The 21,941-nt window shown below is 44.9% G+C and overlaps 1 protein-coding gene across 2 annotated transcripts in view; it reads left to right on the top strand.

The window, feature by feature from the left end:
• Nucleotides 1-21,941, top strand: part of PLEKHM1 (pleckstrin homology and RUN domain containing M1) — a 62,983-nt gene that overhangs the window by 31,409 nt on the left and 9,633 nt on the right. For both annotated transcript variants that reach the window (XM_029572955.1, XM_029572956.1), the window contains exons 3-11: nucleotides 338-585; nucleotides 1,800-2,396; nucleotides 10,849-11,272; nucleotides 11,826-12,015; nucleotides 12,904-13,755; nucleotides 16,930-17,075; nucleotides 18,589-18,782; nucleotides 19,697-19,760; nucleotides 20,127-20,284. In XM_029572955.1, coding sequence (XP_029428815.1) covers nucleotides 338-585; nucleotides 1,800-2,396; nucleotides 10,849-11,272; nucleotides 11,826-12,015; nucleotides 12,904-13,755; nucleotides 16,930-17,075; nucleotides 18,589-18,782; nucleotides 19,697-19,760; nucleotides 20,127-20,284 — 2,873 coding nt within the window. The remainder of the gene's footprint in view (nucleotides 1-337; nucleotides 586-1,799; nucleotides 2,397-10,848; nucleotides 11,273-11,825; nucleotides 12,016-12,903; nucleotides 13,756-16,929; nucleotides 17,076-18,588; nucleotides 18,783-19,696; nucleotides 19,761-20,126; nucleotides 20,285-21,941) is intronic.

The raw sequence follows: 21,941 nt of genomic DNA on the forward strand, positions 1-21,941 counted from the left end.
AAGGGTGGTCAGTTAATGATTATAATCCATAGACTACTAGGTAACCAGGCTGGTACCTTGATCACTAAATATATGAATCTACCACCCTCCATCTCTCATATATTTTGAGAAGAGAGTACACAAAGCAGAACTTCACATATAAGTTCATTTAAGGGGTTAAAGATTTCATTCTTTCTTGTTTTAAGGGTTAAACCCACGAGTGGAGATCTTTTGGTTGGTTGGTTGGTGTGTTATATTGCTGAGCTGCTCCTAGTCTACGGCTTTATACCAGGAAGCTCATTGGGCAGCCTGTCCATATCTGTTTGTTTCCATGTATAATCCTTGTCTCTGTCACTAGTGGATAAAGAGGAAGCTGGCCGGTTCCCTGAAGGCCCTCCAGATCCGGTACATTACCTCCGATGCCATCATCACCAGCGATGACGGTGATGCCAATGCCCTCTGCTGCGCCCTGGAAGCCGTATTCTTGCACGGGCTGAGGGCAAAGCATATAAAAAGCGAGGCAGGAGGACGAGGCCGGAAGATAAGCGGCCGGAGCCCCTTCCCCCAGCCAGTCTTCTGGAGCTTGCTGAAGAGCATCACTCACAGGTCAGTGCAGTTCACCTCTCGAGGCTTGTACTGAGTTTCACTCTTTCTGAGAGCAGCTCTAACGTTTTGCAGTCCTCTCCATGAATGAGGAGCCTACTCACAGCGCTAAACTTTTTAAATGAAAGTAAAGTTCTGTTGCAAGCAAACCAGCAAAGTAGCTAAAGGTGATGGCCTAGGAAAGGTAATAGATCCCATATGTTGCCTTCCTTTAAAGAAGAAAAATCTTCCATCCTCTGTATTCTGAGGGCTTCTTGCAGGAGACTTATTCTCAGCTGCCCTGGAAGAGCCTCCGTAGGAAGCTCGAGTCCTCGTCTTGCCATCCTGCTGTGACCCAGGGCACAGGCACTGAGGGCAGGGTTGTACTTCGATGTCTGCCGCAGAGGTTGGGTGGTGTCCAGTGAGGAGTAACATAAGTGCGAGCTGACCGTGCTGTAGTGGTTTCTGTGGTGCTGCAGAACCTCACTGTTCACTACCTTCACGGCGCTTCAGAAAGGATTTTACATAACCCTAGGCTTATTCACAGCCGCCAGGTTATGTTTTTTTGTTTTCTTGCTTGTTCTTTGATAGGTTTTGGCCCCCCAGTTTCCTCCTCCTCCTGTGCTTTGAGCTATCGATGAAAAGGCGTGAGCTAAATCAGAATAAAAGAGAGAAAAAAGCCAGGGATGGGATTAATAGCCTTTATTCGCAACTACCCGGATTTTTTTTCTAACCTTCTATCACCTCCCAATTTGCCCAGCCTATTACATCATGCTCCCCTGCTGGGGCCATAGACTGCCACTTCCTCTGGAGAGTGGTAATGTGGATCTCCAAATCTTGCCACTAGGATACCACTTTTGAGCCATTGCTGACACTCCCTTCCCTGGGGGCTGTGAATACCACCACAGCATCCCCAGCAAGCCCGGGGAAACACGGCCCTTGCCCCAAAATTGAACTTAGGTTTTCTGCTTGGCACTGCACAGCACTGCCTTTGAGCCACTGGTCCTCCCCCAGAACCTCCAGGTTTTATCTTCTCAACCCAGGGGTCACCGCAGCAGTTCTCTAGCTGGCATGCAAGTGGTGCCTTCTAATCTGCCCATGGGGGGTTTCTGTTGGACGATGCTGTCCTCTGGCCCTCCTAAACCCAAACCAGGTACATCTTAATGCACTTCTGATACATGTTGAACTATTTCTGTACTGCAGTGAATCCTTTAACACCCCTCTATTCTCTTTAACAGAGATGTGATTACAGAACTGGAGCGCCTAACTTTTATTCACACGGACGTAGGCCGCTGCCGTGCCTGGCTCAGGCTGGCCCTGAATGACTGCCTGATGGAGTGTTATTTCATCTCTCTGCTGCGAGAGAGGTTCTGGCTCTCAGAGTATTACCAGCCAGAGGCGCTGCTGATCGATCCGGAAGAATGCGAAGTGGTCCTGAGCTACCTGCAGGGCTTATCCTCCCTGTCCTTCGAACTCTCCTACAAATCAGCTGTGTTGAACGAGTGGACAGTCTCTCCACTTTCCCTTTCCGGCCTGTGTCCCAGCTCTGAGTTTTTGGAGCCCTGCAAGGACTCCTGGGACTCAGTTTCCCAGTCCTCTGGATCGGATGAAGTGGAGCCCCAGGCCAACATCTTACAGGACGATAGGTGCAGGAGCAAACTCAGCTGCTCCACGCTGAGCCTGGACACCAGCAGTTCATCGCAGCTCTCTTCCAGTTTGGGTTCTGATGGACCCCCTCAGGCAAACGGTGGCAGGAGCCCTGATAAATTGGGGGAACGCTTGTCCTGCAACGTGAGGACTGCGGATACTGTAGACTCTGAGAAATTCTTACAAGAGTGAGTAGTGTCCCACTGTACCGTCCCAGTCCTGAAATGCACCAGGAGGTATATATATACAACTTGACCATTAGGGATTTAGCAAATAAGGTGCTTATAGAAAAATATATAGACCCTCAAAGAGAATAATGTTAGAAAATTATGGGCCAGCTTTAAATTTCAGGAAAAAGTGCATTTAATAATAATTAAAAAAAAACAAAACACTCAAGTCAGTTTGGTGGTTCAGTTTTGAAATAACACATTTTTTGCCCAGGGATTTAATTTCCTGCAATTTATGAAGAGAAAAGATTGTGCAAGAGAAAACTTATGACAAAACCACTGTAGGATTTTTTTCTATTCCTTTTATTGTGTCCTTTTTACTTGAAATAGAAACCCGGGGCCCTATATTACCAGAAGTCAAGAATCTCCTCCCGTGCCTCATAGACATACTCCAAAGAAGTTATATTTTCCCTCTAAAATGAACCCGCCTGCCTAGATCTGCTTTCACATCCCTGCAGATTGTTGCAGAAAAGGGAAAAGCAGTCCTCAACCTTGTTTATGAATCCAGGATATCTGAGAATTTGTTCTCTAGTTCAGATTGTTGTTCCCTCTTGTCTGTTTTTTTCCTTTCTTCTGCCTTTATTTTCTCTTCTTCCCCATCTTTTCTTGACAACCTAAATCTGCATGCCCAAATTGTGCATATACTGTCATTGTTGGGTCTCCCTTTAACTGGTGAGACAGCTGGACACATTTTACATGCTTCCCCTCTCTCTGGCTTCTCACCCTTCTGTTACTCTGTCTGGGGATGCTATGGACGCTCTGCAGCTTGAGGATCACATGTATTCTTGGCTTCAGGGCCCGTGTTTTACCTTTTTAATGGAGTTAAATGATGTTAGGTTCCATATTAGGAGCTACCACCCAGGAAAAGAAATAGGCATCATAGTGGATAATACATTGAAATCGGTTCAGTGTGCTGTGGCGATCAAAAAAGCAAACAATGTTGGGAATTACTAGAAAGGGAATGGTGAATAAAATGGTGAGACTGCACCTTGAATACTGTGTACAGTTCTGGTTGCCGCATCTCAAGATATAGTTGCAATGGAGAAGGTACAGAGAAGGGCGATCAGAATGATAAAGGGGATGGAACAGCTCCCCTATGCTGAAGAGGTTAGGGCTGTTCAGCTTGGAGAAGAGATGACTGAGGAGGGACATGATAGAGGTCTTTAAAATCATGAGAGGTCTTGAACAAGTAGATGTGAATGGGTTATTTACACTTTCAGATAAAAGCAAGTTTGCTTACCGTAAACGGTGTTTTCAATAGATAGCAGGGAATTTAGCCATGCAGTGTGGGTGACGTCATCCATGATTTCACGAGGCGGAGCTTTACTCTCTCAGCTCGAAGAGCTTTGCATGTGCCTGCGCTGGCTTTCCCGCGTTCCTCGAGCCATCTCTACTCAAGTTGGTTTTGAAACTAGCCGTGAGTGTAGGTGTTGAAAGAAATGGCTGTCCAGGGAGGTGGAGGGGATTGCATGGCTAAATTCCCTGCTATCTATGGAAAACACCGTTTACAGTAAGCAAACTTGTTTTTTTCTGTTGATAAGCAGGTCATTTAGCCATGCAGCATGGGAATCCCAAGCACATAGGTTGCTTTTTGTGTAAGTTCCTGATATCTGAATAGCAACCTGTGCATTGTGGGCAGCCATTAGAAATTTTTGTAGAATTGCTGATCCCGGTGCATTGTCTGCAGATTGCTGGTCTAGGCAGTAAGGTGAAGTGACAGTGTGTATGGAAGACCCAAGTCGCTGCTTTGTAGATGTCTTGAATGGATATACCCTGGATATGCACTATGAAAGTGGCTGTGGCTCTGGCTCTTATCTGGTGGACTTTAACTGGATTTGACAGAGACATAGATTTTTGAAAGTAACTGAACTGAAATCAAGCAGTAAGCCAATTTGAAAGAGTTCTTCTAGAAACTGGTTGTCCCGGGTTATTTGGGTTAAAAGAGACAAATAATTGGGATGTATGTCTGATAGACTGAGTCCTGTTTTTGTAATAAGCCAAAGCTCTCTTACAGTCTAGTGTATGAAGAGATTTCTGACAGTTGTCAGAGTGTGGTTTCGGAAAAAAGACTGGTAAAGAGGTTGATTCATTTAAGTGAAAATACAAGACTACTTTTGGTAGGAAGGAAAGATGAGTTTGTAATAAGACCTTGTCGTGGCGGAATTGTAGATAAGGGAAGTTGATCACCAGTGCTTGGATCTCACTTACTCCCTTGCCGAGGTGACGGCTACCAAGAAGAGGACTTTCCAGGTTAGATATTTTAGCGATGAGGACGATATGGGTTCGAATGGAGCTTCCATTAAAGCTTCGAGGACCAGATTTACGTCCCAGGGAACTGGATGTTTCTGAATAGGTGGATGTATATGATTTAAACCCTTCAAGAATTTCGAGATCAGAGGATGAAAAGAGATGGATGATCTGTTTCTCATTGAGTGGTAAGCTGCTGTCACACTTAGGTGTACATGGATAGATGTAACTGCTAGACTAGAGATAAGGTATATAGATTAGGACAGTAGTGTTTGCAGAGGGCATTCAAAGGGATTTACTCTTTGTTGGTTACACCAAGCAGAAAACCTCCTCCATTTGAAAGCTTAATTTTACCTGGTAGAAGACTTTCTGGCTGTTATCAAAATATCTGTGATATTGGAAGGGAGATTTAGTTCATTTAATACCTCCCGTTCAATCTCTGTGCTGTCAAGTGAAGAGATGAGTGCATGGGGGGCGTGAAATTTCCCTCCCCCTGTGAAAGTAGAAAGGGGTCGTTTAACGTAATCGGTGGACTGATTGACAGATGAAGAAGATAAGCATACCATGGATGTCTTGGCCAAGCAGGTGCAATGAGAATCAAATCCGCTGTGTCCGCTATACATTTTTGGATCATGCGTGAGATTAATGGGATTGGTGGAAAAGCGTATAGGAGGCCATTTGTCCAAGGTATCAGGAAAGCATCCTGAGATGACCTGTATATGCGGGGGAGAATTGAGCAAAACTTCTTGACTTTCCTGTTGCTTTCCGAAGCAAAAAGTTCCATCTTTGGAGTACCCCAGCAAGCAAAGATCTTGTTCACTTCTGACTGTTTTAGTGACCATTCATGCAGGTGGAAAATTCTGCTGAGTTTGTCCGCTTTCGTGTTCGCAAGGCCTGGAAGATAGGAAGCCTGAAGGAAAACTCTGTTGTCCTCCGCCCATTCTAATATCTGAATTGCTTCCTTGCAAAGAGTCAAGGAATTTGATCCTCCTTGTTTATATAGAACGTTGCTACCTGGTGGCCCGTGAATCATCTCTGATTTGTTCCGTATCCATGACTGGAACGTAAGTACTGAGTTCTTTATTGCTCTGAGTTCCAGCAGGTTTATTTGAAGGCATTGTTCATTTGGGGACCATACTCTGTGTTTCTAAGTGGAAGAGATGGGCTCCCCATCCCTTTGTTGATGCGTCTGTAGTTATGATGAGTTGGTGAGAAGGCTGCCTTAGTGGAGAGCCTTTGGTTAACACTGAAGGTTCGAGCCACCAGAGAATGTCCCTTTTCATGGACCTGGAAATCTGAATTCTTTGGGACATTGGTTGGATCAGATGGTTCCATTGGGTCTTTAGACCCCACTGGAGACGCCTCATGTGTAATCATGTGTTCCAGAGTACATGAATGGCTGCAGCCATGTGACCTAACAGAACCATTACTTGGCGAACGGTAGCGTAACCTTGACGGTGGAGAGATAGACATAGGGATCTCAGAGTTTGAACTCTGTCTAGTGGGAGAAAAGCTCTGGAAATGGGAGTCTGAATTCTTGCTCTGATGAATTGAAGATTCTGAGAGGGATGAAGTTGCGACTTTTCGTAATTTATGATTCAACCGAGACTCTCTAGACAGAGGATCGTTTCCGCCAAATGAGACTGGAGGGCTTGAGCATTCAAGGAAACGATTAGCCAATCGTTTAGATACGGAAACATTTTTATTTCCTTTTTGCGCAAGTGTGCCACAACAACAGCAAGACATTTCATGAAGACTCGGGGCAGAGGAGAGTCCAGACGAGTTCCTTGTATTGATAGTGTTGATTCCAACTTGGAAACATAGGTAATGCCAGAATTTTTTGTGAATTGGAATGTGCGTGTATGCATCCTTCAGGTCTAGGGAACACATCCAGTCGTTGGTTTGAAGAAAGGGAAAGACCTGTCTTGAGAGAGGTCATTTTGAATGTTTCCTTTTTGAGATGTTTGAGTGCACGTAGGTCTAGGGTGGGATGAAGGCCCCCTGATTTCTTGGGAACGAGGAAGTATTGGGAATAATAACCCTTTTTCCTTTGCGAGAAAGGGACTGGTCAGATTGCTTTTTGTTGAAGAAGCAATTTCTCTTTCTGAATTAGTGAGGGGTTCTGTGTATCCAATGTTCTGGGTTGAACAGGATGTGGTAGTCTCAGAAATAATTGAACTGTAGATTGTAACCTTGTGAGATTATATCTATTACCCACTGGTCTGTGGTTATTGTGGACCATTTCAGAAGGAAAAGGGAAAGTCTGCTCCCTACATGTTGAATTGTTGTTGTGGCGAGTGGATCTAAAAAGACTGCTTGGATGGAGGCTGAGACATTTGAATTTTCTGCTGCCTCTGGGTTCTTTGTCAAGGTCTCTGCACCTGTTGCTGGGCTTGAGGTTTTGGTTGTTGGTAAGGTGTTTGTCTATAACTCTGAAGGTACGGTTGATAGTAACGGTACGGTCTTCTATAGTAATACCCTCTTTTGTATTGGCTGTAATAACACCTGGATGTTATTTGTGCTTCTAAAAGAGATGTCAACGATTGGACTGCCAAATTTTGTTCCTTTATTTGGAAAACTGTTTCCCTGAGGTTTTCTCCAAAGAGATTATCAGGTCTACATGGTAAATTGGTTAACTGGTCATGGACATCCTCTCGTATGCTGCTTGCATGTAGCCAAGCTAGTCTTCTAGCTGATATTGAAATATCCGAAGATCTGGCAGATGTAGCAAAGGCTTCATATGCTGTTCTTTAGTAGATGTCATAACACTTCCTGTAAATCTTTGAAAAGGCTGCGGAAAGGGGGCATCCCCTTGAGATGTTATGAGGAATGGCTTTAGTTGTTGGGTACAGTCATACAAGTATTGAACTATATAGAACTGGTGTTGATGAATACAGGAACCGAGCATGGAGGTCTAGTAGATTTTGCACCCAAACATCTAAAATTTTGTTATCCTTCCTGGGTGGAGTGTTGGATTATATCCTGTTTTTCTTAGCTTTTTTCATTGCTGATTCCACAACAACTGAGTTATGAGGAATTTGGACATTAGAATAGTAAGTCGTTTTCTGCATCCTGTATTTGAGATCCAGTTCTCGGAAGCTGGAGGTACGAGATGCGGGCTATCCCAGGTTTTGTCTATAAGAGATTCCAAAATCTGGTGAGAAGGAAGAGCAGTTGGTTCAGCTAGTACATCCAAAATTTGTAAGATTCACAAAACTTCAGATCTGGGGTCTGACAGCTTTCGGGTTTCTATTTTTAGGGCTGAGCCCAACTTCTCTAAAAAATTTGGAATAAGTGAGATCTTCTGGCAGTGAAGATGGTTGAGGCTGATCTTCTGGAGGATCCGATGGGATTCCAGGAGAAATGTTTGGAGATAAGGGAGGCTTCACTGGAGGAGTTTCATGAGGAGAAGCTGGATGTGAAGCCGAATCTTGTGGGGATGGCTCCTTCAATGGTAAGGAAGAAGCATGTAGTGATGAAACTTTAAATTTCCCAGAAGGGGTCGGGGAAGTGTGTGTGGAATGATGTGAAGGTAACCCATGGAAAAAATTCTTTAGAAGAGTTGTAATCTGAGACATCGTTTCTTGGGCCGATGGTCTATGAGGTAGGTCTTTACTTACATCGTACTTGCGTGGCCTTTTGCCTGGAGTACTATTGAAATCTTGATTTAAGATCTTATGTTGAGAGGCTGATCTTTTCCTGGAGTGGCTAGGTAGATCTTTCGTCAGGCACGCAATATCTGGTGATGAATCCCAGCTACCTGCTGAGTCCCCTAGGTCTATAACAGAGAAAACAGATTTGGGAGACTGACTCCTTTGTGGAGTTGTGGGATGCAGAGCATATAAATGAGATGAAGAGGTTGCTCCAGAAGGTGGCAAAAAATGTTTTGTCTTTGAAGAAGACTTGCGAGGTGTTTCGTCAGACTTCTGTTTTGGAATATGCGACGCAGCATTGAATTCGGAAGATTTCCGACTCTTGTGCGTCTAGTGTCTTTTAGTTGCGTCCACGTGCGTCAGGAGAGGAAAGTTGTGCTCCAGCGTCGGGATGGTTATGATCGATGCCGAGTCTGATTTGGATTGCATCGTAGGTGGCGGCTCAGAAGTGGCATTCGGAGCACGAAGCATCGATGCTGTCGACGCAGATGCCGTTTTTGCCGAGCGGCCATCCGTACCTGCTGAATGGGTATGTCATGGAGTCTCGGACCGGGGTTTTTTCTTATCCGGGGAAGACTGTGTCGATCGTTTATCACTAGGAGAGGGGGCATAAGATAAGTGCCTCAACCTCTCCATTATTTCGGTGCGTTGATGTCTAGCCCATGGGGACATTTTGCCACAATCCTTACATGTGGCCTGGTTATGATCGAGACCAAGCATGAATAACAATAATTATGTCCATCGGTCACCAACATTATTTTGCCGCATTGGCAATATTTAAATCCCTGGCTCTTTGGCATGATGGTAGTAGATGTGATCTTTTTGTCTTTTTTTTTTTTGTCAGGAGACAGGAGAGAGTACTCTACTCGTCTGTGAGGTATCGCGGGAAAACAAAAACTGAGGAGACAGCTCGATGAGTGTGGGAATGCTGGCGCAGGTGCACTGCAAAGCTCTTCAAGCTGAGAGAGTAAAGCTCCGCCTCATGACATCATGGATGATGTCACCTACACTGCATGGCTAAATGACCTGCTTATCGACAGAAAATAGAAAGCCTAGGGGCACTCCATGAAGTTAGCAAGTAGCACATTTAAGACTAATTGGAGAAAATTCTTTTTCACTCAGCACACAATTAAGCTTTGGAATTTGTTGCCAGAGGATGTGGTTAGTGCAGTTAGTGTAGCTGGGTTTAAAAAAAGTTTGGATAAGTTCTTAGAGGAGAAGTCCATTAACTGCTATTAATCAAGTTGACTTAGGGAATGGCCTCTGCTATTACTGGCATTAGTAGCATGGGATCTTCTTAGTGTTTGGGTACTTGCCAGGTACTTATAGCCTGGATTGGCCACTGTTGGAAACAGGATGCTGGGCTTGATGGATCCTTGGTCTGACCCAGTATGGCAACTTCTTATGTTCTTATTAATTTGATGGTCTCACAGCTTGCTGGCTAACGAGATGCATTTCCCTTAATGGCAGTCAGTATTGTCTATCATGTTGATACCCTTAACCCTTAATTCAGGTTTTTTGGGCAAGTGGTTAATTTTAGAGCAATAGAGTTGTCGTATTACATTTTAAAGCTGTCATAAAACCAGATCACTCCCAAATTAATTTCTCTGCTGCTTCTGGTTGTTTAGTCAGTAGAAACAGCGGCTTTCTGATAGGCTGGCATGATGCAGCTTCTTTCTGATAGGCTAAAGAACCTGGGAAACCATTCTTATTGGTTGCTGTTTTATTGCTGCTGAAATTAAGAGAAGATAACGGCAAAAGTCACATGTGGTCTTCATGTTGGAAAATGGATTCAAGTGAGAAGCAGTTAACTGTAGTCCTCTTAAGGCCATCTTTATCATCCACCAGCCAGTCTGGCTGGGATCTTGAACCTTTAAATTTACAAAGTAGAACTTTTATAGGCATTGCATGCTTCTGTAGATGTTCTCCATGGTTTAGTGGATATACAATAGCATTGATTACTGCTGCTCAGTGCCAGTAAAACTCTGAGGATGAGGCAAAAGCCACATAGCACTTTGCTTGTAAGTTTTACTATAGTTGCATGGTTCTTTTTGTCAAAAGGGAACTTTTCAGAAGCTGCAGGAAATGAGTCTTTGGCAAGAGATGGACTAGTTTAAAGCCATGTGAGCAGTCTGATTGGCAGGGCTGTTTTGTACTCTTTCACAATGTCAGTTTGGCCCCTCAGCTGTGACCCAGTGCCAGTCGTAGCAGGATAGCACCCCAGAGCTCCACCTCTTTCACATTTATACTAAAGCAATGAAATGCAACAGAAGAGCCCCACTCACCTGAGCCATTAATATTGGGGGTCCTAAGATCCTTTGTTTCCAAATGTTCTGTTTCCTATTATACTAAATGTGATGATTTCCCTTTAAGTAAATACATTTTCCAAACCAGAAAAATATCTTTTTTGTATGAACTGGAGGCATTTCCTGAATATTACTGTGGGGAGATGGATATTATATGTGTTTATTGAATTGATTTGCTTGTTTTGTTTGTGTACCTGACGATTTTAGGGTCCTGAATGAGTATAACAGAGCATGCCGGATCTCTGACACAGCAGAAGAATCTACAGACATAATTCGGCCTACAGAAATTCCAGGTGTGGAATCTGCACCTCTGGCCACAGATGCAAACTTCTCCTCACTGTCACAACCAGGAAATTCAGAACTGCTTTCTGTTGTGAGTGAATCTCACCCTGTAAACGCAGACAGGCCAGCTCCAAACTTAGAGAGTCTGGCTCCTGCTTCTCCTATCCTGTTGGGGACACAACCAGCAGCAGAGCCATTGACGGAACACGCTCAAGATCCCAAGCAGAGGCATGGCACCGCTAACACTGTGACTATAGAGAAGGAAAGAGAAGTAACCTGGCTGGTGAATGGAAGCGAAAAATGTCCTTTTCTGACCAAATCTTACCCTTCACAAGCTACAGCTCTTCCAGTAAGTTCAGCCTATGTTTTGGTGGGACTGTGTATGCGTGTGTGTTGCTTTTTTTTCAAGCATTACATTGTAATTCAGAGTTTTAAACGAGATTTAAAATGCTTAAGCCATAGCAGAGAAATTTTCGGAGGAATTTCTCCAGGTGAATGGGTGGTTTACCCATGGGGGGAACCCCCTTAAAATGGCCCACCCTATGCAGGGAAAAGAACGTGCACTATCCAGAGCGTGCATGCTTTTCCCCGTGGGGTTAGGGCGTGCCTGGGAATGTACGTGCAGGCATTTCATTTTGAAATCTCCAGCAGATTACGCAGGTAAAGAAGTGGCACAGCCACTGCTGGATTTTTAAAGTATGGTGAGATGTCTGGAAAACTACCCTCATAGTGATTAGCTTCTCCCTCTGGACTAAAGGAGACTATTGAGGTGAACTGATTGTTGATATAATTATAATAATAATATCTGATGAGCAAATGTGCTCAAAGCATTTTACAGCTGAATAGACAATGATATATAACTGACATTTTTTCATGCTGGCCCTCTGCTTTTATTTGGCTAGAAAAGCAGAAGTTGGATTTCGGAGGAGGATTTCCACCTTCCTGCCCCGGGACAGCAGCAAGGCAATGGCCCATCAGCTGCAGTGACTGGTTTGAACGCAGAGGGTGCTCCCTCTCCAGACACCCAGAGATCAAAGTTGCCATCCGAGCAGGAAAGTAAAAGCTTCAATGTTGTCCATCGCAGGCAGATAGGTACGCACTGGGAGCAGTGTGGGAGAACCAGAGTATGACTGCTGAGGCTAATGGTGTGACCTAATGGTTAGGAGCTCATATTCCCTCCGGTTACAGACTCTGTGCTGTAGCAAATCAGAATAGTTTCCTGTGCCATAATCTTGTCCCCTCCGAGATGTGCGTGCAGGAGACCACACTGAATCCTTTCTTCCCGTCAGGGAAGTGCGCTCCAGCCACTCCACCAGTTACATTTCACAGGGCCTGCGCTTCCTGCAGAGTCGGGGGCCCCATGTGTTTTAAATGGTGGAGGTGGCTGGAGTGCGCCTGACAGTGAGACCGGTGTCGGCGATCTCTCGCACATTGTAGAGGAATCGCTGGTCGCAGTTATCCAGGCATAACCGGATGATGATGGCATTGTCACAATTTCTTTTTGCCCTTTGGAAATTGGAATCCAGCTCCGTTTCCTAAATGTGCTGCCAAGTCCTGCACTTGACGTAATTTCGTACCTTTCTAAAGGGGCAATACTCAGCTTTGGTGCAAAGTCTGTGAGTAACTTTTACCCATGAGCTTTGCAGCAGGAGTGATTTCCCTTTGAAAACTGTCATGGGCTTTTGCACCCTGCATTTTGTGCAGGTATTTTACCAGAGAAAATAATATTCATAGAGTTATTTTCACATTGTTTCACTTGCTTGCAGTCCATCATAACGTTTGTGCTGATTCTTGTTTGGTAAGTGTTCAGCACACAGACATTTATAGCATTCTTATTTTATTGTGTGTATATTTTTTCAATCTTTAAGCTATGATATTTTTTTTTGTCTAAATTTAATTTTGCATTTCCACAGCAACTGTTGAATTTTTCTGTGGTGTGTGTATTTATTTATTTTCCTCTGTCCTCCTCTTGCCTGCCAGGGCTCACCAACCCCTTCCGGGGGCTGTTGAAGATGGGCAGTTTGGAGCGCCGTGGGGCAATGGGGATCTGGAAGGAGCTCTACTGCGAGCTCTCGCCCTTTGAGTTTCGCCTCTTCCTGAACGCCGAGGACCGAACCTGCACCGAGAACTGCTCCCTGCTCCGCTGTGAGGCGGCAGGGCCGGCGCAGGCCGATGGCCGCTTTGATCTGCTCTTCCCCGGCAAGAAGCTGTGCCTGCGGGCGCCCTCCCGGGATGAGGCAGAGGACTGGGTGGACCGGCTGGAGGAGGCGCTGCAGAGGTGTCGCCCCAAGCAGGAGGAGGCCTGGGAAATCCTGCAGCTCCCGGAAACTGCCAACGACGACGCAAAGCACGCCCTCACTTTTGCCTGGCCCTCGGCGCTTTTGGTGGAACAGGACGCGTTCAAGGAATCAATTCTGTACATGAAAGTGGATCGCACCTGGAGCCGCTTCATTTTCTCCTTGTCCTTGGAGGCCTTGAAATGCTTCACGGCGACGGACTGCAGCAAGACCCTGTGCCAGGTCTATGGGATTGATGCAATTCGAGACATCCTTCCAGACAGCAGTCTTGGGGGTCCTGCTTTCTTCAGGGTTGTGACCTCAAAGACCTCCTTGCGATTGCAGGCTGAGAGCGCCAAGGAGGCCAAGACCTGGCGGGAGCTGATTCGAGGCGCTCTGATGTCTTATTTAGAGACGGCCGAGGAGTCGCTGAACGCACAGAGGGACTGGGGCAGGAGTTTGCGGTCTGCAGTGAGAGAAGACAGCTCTCTCTTGCAATGCTTGACCTATATACCCATCGAAAAAGGGCTAGACTCTCAAAACTTCAAGTGCGCAGGTAAAGGCCTTGCTGGCTGTATTTGCGCCTTCTTGCTGATATTTCATATTGCACAATACCAAAGAAGAGTCATTCTGCACGTAGCACACACAATCCAAGGGAAACGAGCAGAACAGTTCAGAGTCCACATGTTAGTTGAATAAAGCAATTACTTATTTATTGCGGCGACTCCACAGTTTTTAATGCAACACAATTCTTACATTTCAACAAATCCCCCGACATGGTAGCCGTGTTTCGCCTTGCGGCTGCATCCGGAAATACAAAAATCTTAATTCTTTTTTTTTTTTTAAAGAATTTAAAGTTTTTATTAATAATACCAAAGAATACAGTGAACCATATACATCTGAGGTATTAAATCTTAATAATTCTAAAAAGCAAAAACAGAATAAACACGGGTGTGGAAATTCAATAAATCGAAGGGAAATAACTTCAATATACAAAATATAACATACCTGAAGGGTTACAGCACACAGCATGACTGGGAGTGCACAGTTCAAACATGACAGAGATCCCTTTAAAGTTAGAAAATGGCGCGAAAAATTCACTAACCAATCAGAAAAGAGTAGGACCTGAAGGCAGACTACCTATGCATGTTATGTGAAGAAACACCATTCAGTTTCATTGTTTAACCCGTAGGGCGAAAGACAGTTGAAAGTGTATATCCATTTTTGTTCCCTGCGGATGAGCATCTCTGAAAAATTACCCCCCTGCCGTGGAGGGGATAACACGTCAATGACGAAGAACTTTAAGTCAGAGATCTGATGGGCTTGTGCGTCCCAATGGGCAACCAGAGGGGTGTTCTCACGTTGGTTAGTTAAACAAGTATGATGTTCAATGATCCTAGTTTTTACCATTTGTGTGGTTTTTCCCACATACAACATTTGACACGGACATGTTATGAAGTAGACCTTCTATTTTTACCTCAGTCCCGATCGTCGGCAGGCATAATAAATTGTATTTTATCTTTTTCTGCACAGAGTAAGTCTCTCACATCTATTATACGTTGGTTTTGGCCTCTTCTATCTGTACATAAGATTTTTGATTGCCCTATTCGGTTCACATTTCATTGGGGTAAAAATTTGAGAGACTTGTTAGTTCACTCTGAATTACCTTCAGACACTTTACCAGCGCCAAGTTTCAATGGACATACTCCTTGTGGATCCTGTTCCATTTGTTCACTATCGTTATCCTTAACCTCATTTCAACATCCCACCCTTAACAGAACATTTCCCCTGCGCTTCAGTTCAAATTGTACCACATGTCCGTGTCAAATGTTGTATGTGGGAAAAACCACACGAATGGTAAAAACTAGGATTATTGGACATCGTTCTTGTTTAACTAACCAACGTGAGAACACCCCTCTGGTTGCCCATTGGGACGCACAAGCCCATCAGATCTCTAAGTCACAGATCTGACTTAGTTCTTCGTCATTGACGTGTTATCCCCTCCACGGCAGGGGGGTAATTTTTCAGAGATGCTCATCCGCAGGGAACAAAAATGGATATACACTTTCAACTGTCTTTCGCCCTACGGGTTAAACAATGAAACTGAATGGTGTTTCTTCACATAACATGCATAGGTAGTCTTCCTTCAGGTCCTACTCTTTTCTGATTGGTTAGTGAATTTTTTGCGCCATTTTCTAACTTTAAAGGGATCTCTGTCATGTTTGAACTGTGCACGCCCAGTCATGCTGAGTGCTGTAACCCTTCAGGTATGTTATATTTTGTATATTGAAGTTATTCCCCATCGATTTATTGAATTTCCACACCCGTGTTTATTCTGTTTTTGCTTTTTAGAATTATTAAGATTTATTGCTGTTTTTTCTGATGCAGCCGCAAGGCGAAACACGGATACCATGTCGGGGGATTTGTTGAAATTTAAGAATTGTGTTGCATTAAAAACTGTGGAGTCGCCGCAATAAATAAGTAATAGTTGAATAAAGCAAACGTGTGGACTCTGAACGGTTCTGCTCGTTTTCTTGTTGATATTTCATATTGACCAGGTTGCTCTAATCCTTGGATATATTGTGTTAGTAAATGGGGAAGGAACCGGAACATTTGTATGATGCAGTGCCATGTGAAAGGATGCCGAGGTATCAGGGACTGAGATTCTGACTTGTGCACTTACATCGGAACAGGAACATGACTCTCTTTTATTTGCAGTTTCCAGTAGTTCTTTTCTTAAAGCTTTCTTTAATGTCCATACTGATCCCTGTAGCAATTACATTTGTATGAAGGATTAGCACTTGTGGCATCTTTCCCTTGAACTAGCAGATTAGCGCATATTCATACAATACCAATTCAAGCTGATTTGCAAGCTGTTAATTTAAGACAGAAGAACAGAAGGTGTTTTTAATTTTGGTATTGGGAGGGCTGCCGCACTGGCTCAGTGGCAGTAGGTCGGCCAGGACTGAGGATGGCTGCAGAGGCAAGGGGGGGTGTCATGGTCATCATTGAAGGTAACATCTGATGGCCAGGTTTCGAGCCCATGGGCACAGGGATCTAGAAGGGGGGCTTCAGGACCACTGCCGCCATGACCAGACTAGGAGCAATGAGAGGGGTTGGGTCTATTAAAACAGGGGTGGTTGTGAATGAAGGCTAATGGTGCCAGAATCCCTGCCCTGGTTCCGATGGAGCTGGAAGAGAAAGGAGAAACACCAGGCTAATGTTTTGGTTTGACCCGCCCCCCCCCCCTCCCCCATCTGTGTTGTTAAATAACTGGGGGGGGGGGGATATGGCAAGATGGAAGGGGAAGAAGAAGAAGCCACAGAGGGGTCTGGAATTTGTACTGCTTGTCGAGTTTAATATGGGACGGGTTGTTAGAAGTTGTTGGAGGGCAATCACTGGGCATCATAGTGGTGTCTTGTATGTGGGGAAAAGCTTGAGGCACGTTAGTTTGTCAGGTTGCTTGCTCAAGCATTTACTCGCTGGTCTGGTAATAGTGCCAGACATCGTAGCAGGAAAAAGTTCAGCTTGGAAGTCTTTGGATGGGAGGGAGAGAGATGGGTATTAATGTGCGAGCTTTACCTTCCGAGGGAGAAGGGATTATTAGCCTGGGGGAGGTTGTTCACATGTTATCAGTTGTTTTAGATTATTGGGGTTATTTGCCTGTGGGGTTTGTTAGTTTGAGGGTGCACCCTTGCTAATGGCCTGGGGTTTGCCTTTCCTCTGGCAGGCTGCCCAAGGCAGATCGGCTTCTCACTCGGGAAGGCCAGGCTGTGCGCCTTCTCTGGCCTGTATTACTGCGACAGCTGCCACCAGGACGACGAGTCCATCATTCCGTCCAGAGTCATCCACAACTGGGACCTTGGCAAACGAGCGGTGAGTCCTAAGCCCTTCCCCCCCGTGGCCGCTGAGTGGAGAGCTTTCTGCACAAATCGTGATCTCGTTGGCCGTATTGTGGTATTCTGTGGGATGCTCGGGGGGGGAGTTGCAGCTGCAGATTTTTATTAACGCCCCGAGAGGGTGATTTTTCAAAGCGACTTCTACAGGTAAAAAGTGTTTTTACTTGCGTAAATCGGCTATCTCAAAATTGCCAGCCCTCCGTGTCTAAAAGTCTGCCCGTGGTGAATTGCAGACTGGAGAAGGTGTTCCTGGGAGCTGGTTTAGGTCTTTGAAAATTGCCCCCTAAATATGGTTTTATTTGGCCAGCTCCATGGCTTGTCCATTGCACTGCACTGCACTCCACAGTGCAGTGGACCAGGATTGGGCAGCTGGAGCTCGGGTGCTTCCTGGAGACAGTGCACTGGAGTCTGAGGGGGAAGGGTGGCTGCCGCTACCACAGCAACTCCTGCTGGACAAAGAGTGGTACAGCAGGGAACTTTCTCATCACCTGGGTAGATGTGGCTATTTGGGGAGGGGGAAGTTAAAGTGAGGGAAATAAAGTACGTCTTTATAGCTCTGTGAGAGAAATATATTAAAACATCAACTGAAAAGCTAAGATCATGCTGCCTTAACCTTTTGATAGCTAATAGCAGGAAGGGTAATTTTCAAGGGGACTTCTCTAGGTAAAACAGTCTGGGGAGGGGTTTGCACTTAAGGGGATACTTGTTTGCATTTTCCAAAGCTTGCATGCAAAATTCCTTGCAAATTTTCAGCGCCCAATTTAGCAAGTGTGATTGCACGCGGGTAATTTTCATAATGAAAAGCGCTTGTATACATTCCCTTGGAAAAGTGGTGTAATTTATGCACGTATTTGCTGTTAAATTACTCCTAAATTGCTAGGAGTTAATGAGCACTTGTATTCTCTGAGATTTTTGTGGATTCGTTTAAACTGCTGAGTGTGAGACATTATCTGGTCAAAGTTAGCCAGATAAGTTGTATGGGTTATTCAGCGGTGCTCTGCTGAATAAAGCTGGACGAAGTCTTTGTTACCTGGCTAACCTCTGCAGTACAAGCAGATTTTGCCAGATAAGTTATCCAGCTGGAATATCCCCAGACCCCCTCCAAGTTATCTGGATAAGTGTTTGGGTTTTTTTTTTTTTCTGGCTAACTACTTAGCCAGATAACTTGGAGGTGGTCAAAGCACAGCATTTCTAAAAGCCTCCAGTTTGTCTAGCTAAGTCGTAAACATAGCCAGACAAACCATTTGAATATTGACCCCTTATACTTCTCCAGCAAAGATAACTACAGCTTTTTTCTGTCTAATTCATGGCGGCTCCTTGGCAGCTGTCCTGCTTGCAGGAGTTGGAGTCAGGACCTGAACTCAGGTCCCATCCTATGGAAGCAGGAGCTGTCGGTGCTTTTTCTCGCCGTGTCTGATTTTGTAGCTTTTGGGGGTTGTTTTTCCCTTTCTGACCTGTACCCCCCCCCCTCTCACCTACGTCTTGCTCAGGTGTGCAGGCAGGCTCTGAAATTCCTGACTCAGATCCACTGCGAGCCGCTGATAAACATGAAGTCTGTGAACGACAGCCTCTACCAGCATGTGGAGCAACTGGAGGAGATCGGCCACTGCCGTGAGAAGCTGAAGTTTCTCGGGGATTACCTGCTAACCTGCCGCAGTGGAGCCCTCAAAGAGCTGAGCAAGCGGTGAGCTGCCAGGCCCCTTTCCTGAGCATGATGAAAAGGGGATGTCATCCAAAAAGCCCAGCTGGCTCTTGTTTTAGGCAGTAAATAGATTTCTAGGAAGACCATTGGAGAAAATCTCGGGACCACTCTCTCTGTCTTGAACTGAGATCCCAGTGACGGCACCTCTTATGAAACACTTCCTCCTGGGCATGCTTAGGGGTATTTTCCTCCCATATCCTTGTAGCTTTAATTCCGTGGAGAAGTGAACAAAATCCATGTAATTTGTTGGCCAGGAAATTCGGAGTAAGGCTAACACCTTGCTTTCAAGCGAGTCCCAGAGCCAAAGGGAGATAAAGTGACTGGTCCCAGCTTCAAACATGTATATGACCTGCTTTCCCATGTCTGTCTACACATTTTTTTAATAATTGAAATAGCTACTAATACCAGAAGCTCAAAGCATCCGGCCTCCTGGGATCCTGTGCCGTTCCATACAGTACCCTGCCCCCACTAATCTGCTGCTCCAGCCCAGTCAATATGATAAAGAGACCGACCTAGCTCTGGAGCCCCTAGGTTTCCACTTGAATTTTCAGTTATTACAGACAAACAGTTGCAGGGTTTCCTTTCTTCCACAAGGACGTCTAACATTTTATATTACTCACTTGTCATTCGTTCTGGCAGTGTCAACACTCATACAGCTGTTCTAGCAGAGCACAGAACTCGGATGCTAGGCGCTGCTCTAAGTGCCGTTTTATGTCCCATTACTGCTGTATGTACGTTCTGACTTGCTGCATAGAGTGCCCTGGAGCTGGGAATTCTGTATGGGGTGATGCTTTAAAGTTTCCTAATTGGGTTGATTGTTCCTTCAAGCCACCTAGAAGGCTCCAGCTCCGGAGACATACAAGTTTGTGATTTTGTACTGTTGTGTTTTTTTTAAGGCTGGATCAGAGGAACTATCTCCTGGAATCGCCTCACGCATACAGTGTAATGGATCTCAGACAGGTACTGGAACAAACACAGACAGCCTGGGTGCTCAGAGTTTTACGGTCACAGCCATTTGAAGTCCATTATCTTGGCGCCGTGAAAGATTACTGCCGTATGGATGGATGTGTCCATGGCACAATACTGGGGATGGGATAGGGTTGGATTTATGTAATGGCACACTAGTGCTGCAGGTTAACCCCTACACTCCGTAAATAGAAGTCTCCAGCCATACGTTTCCCCATTAAGTTCTTTATGCTTCGAGGTTTCATATTGAGACATCGTCTCTTTGTCTGTCTTACTGTTGAGTGCTTGCAGTAGAGCGGGAATAGGTAGTGTTCTTGTACATCATGTGATGGATTCTCTTGCCTGTGCTTGCCACTGCAGATCGCAGAAGGCATTTTCCAAGTGTTTCTGCAGTCTCTGATCCAGTTTGCCTCTGACCATGTCTACCACTGTGACCTGTGCAGCCAGCGAGGCTTCATCTGCCAGATCTGCCACCAGGATGACATCATTTTCCCCTTTCAGTTTGATACAACTACCAGGTGAGTACCAGGAGCAGCACCTCACAGTGTCTTGTTTGTCCCAGTGTTTGTGTCTGTTAAACGTTAGTCATATGGACCGTGGAGAAAACTGAATTCAGTGCAGACTCTTGATACCTTTTAATTGGACCAGCAGAAAAATATCCAACAGTGATGAAGTACATTAGACTCCATCTTCAGATGTCGTTTTGAAAGTCCATATACAACTCTGTTGGATAATTCAATATCTAGTATCCCAGCCCATTATAGAATTCAGCTGCATCCATTAAAAATGTAGGGTCCAATGTTTAAAGTTATCTGGGTATGTAACTTAGCCAGGAATAACGTATCTGGCTAAATTACAAGTCATATTTAGTGGCACAGCTATCCTGCTGAATATTCCCATACAAGCTGCTACTTAGCTGGTTAAGTTATATCCGGCTAAGTTAAACCTACTCTTTGACAGGTATGACTTATCCAAATAATTTAACCGGATAAGAGTGAATATCACTGCTTATCTGGTTAAGTTAACCACAGATAAGTTGTGCTGCCCTGATCTGTCCACATTCTATCAGGTTATTCGGATAGCTTATCCAGCTATCTAGCAGCCACCGAACATAACCGAATATTCATCAGCCACTAGATAGGCAGATAAGTAGGACTTATCCGGCTAGCTAGCACTAAATGTGCTTTCAGTATCGGGCCTGTAGTTTCTGTAGCTATAAATTTACTTCTGCAGGTTGCTCAGATGCTGTTGAAGTGGTTATCTCTTTTTCCCTTGCCTTTTGAAGGACAGTTTTAGTCACATTTTTAGTGATTTTTAAAATAAAGCTGGCAGTGCTGCTATGCAGACCGGCCAAGGCTAGGGATGCCACAGAGGCAGTGTTCACAGCCACTAAGATTGTGGAAGGAAAGCCCCTGCCATTGCTCAATAGAGACACCTGGTGGCCTGGCTGAGGACACTCACTGCAATGGCTGGCCTAAAGTGAAGACTAGGATAATAAATATAGAGTAAGAACACCCCAGAAAATTGCAAATAAAGGCTCCTTATATCAGATCCCAACTCTGGTTCCATTTGAGCTGGAAAGGAGGAAAAAGGGACAAAAGATGTATTTTACTTTGTAAAACTGGAGGATCCATAAGACTTGCCATGCAGGATCAGACCAAGGGTGCATCAAACCCAGTATCCTGTTTCACAAGTACCAAGGCGTAGACAGATTCCAAGCTGCTTATCCTAAGAATAAGTAGTGGATTTCTGCAACTCCACCATTAATAATGGTTACTGGATTTTTCCCCCAGGAACTTGTCCAAACCTTTTTTAAATGCAGCTAAACTAATTGCTTTCATCACATCCTCTGGCATTGAATTCCAGAGCTTAATTATGCGTTGACCTTCAGTGAACACAAGGCAATAGGACTGGGAGTATTGGTGGGTTTGCATTGCAGCCCCGTAGTTCCCTTCTTGAGACGTGTAATAGTCGATCAGTGCAGCACTAGATAAACATGTATGCTCTTTCTTTACTGAGCCCCAGATCCAGGTCACCTCAAGCCCCCTTAGTGTTTACTTCCTGTAATTCCTTGCAAGGTCTTAATGTGATACACCCATGGCTGAAGGTCAAAGTGCAGTTTTATGTGAACTATTAAAAAGCTTTCTTAGGAGCAAATTCTTACCCACTAATAAA

Source organism: Rhinatrema bivittatum, chromosome 12, assembly GCF_901001135.1.
Source record: "Rhinatrema bivittatum chromosome 12, aRhiBiv1.1, whole genome shotgun sequence".
NCBI classification, from domain to species: domain Eukaryota; kingdom Metazoa; phylum Chordata; class Amphibia; order Gymnophiona; family Rhinatrematidae; genus Rhinatrema; species Rhinatrema bivittatum.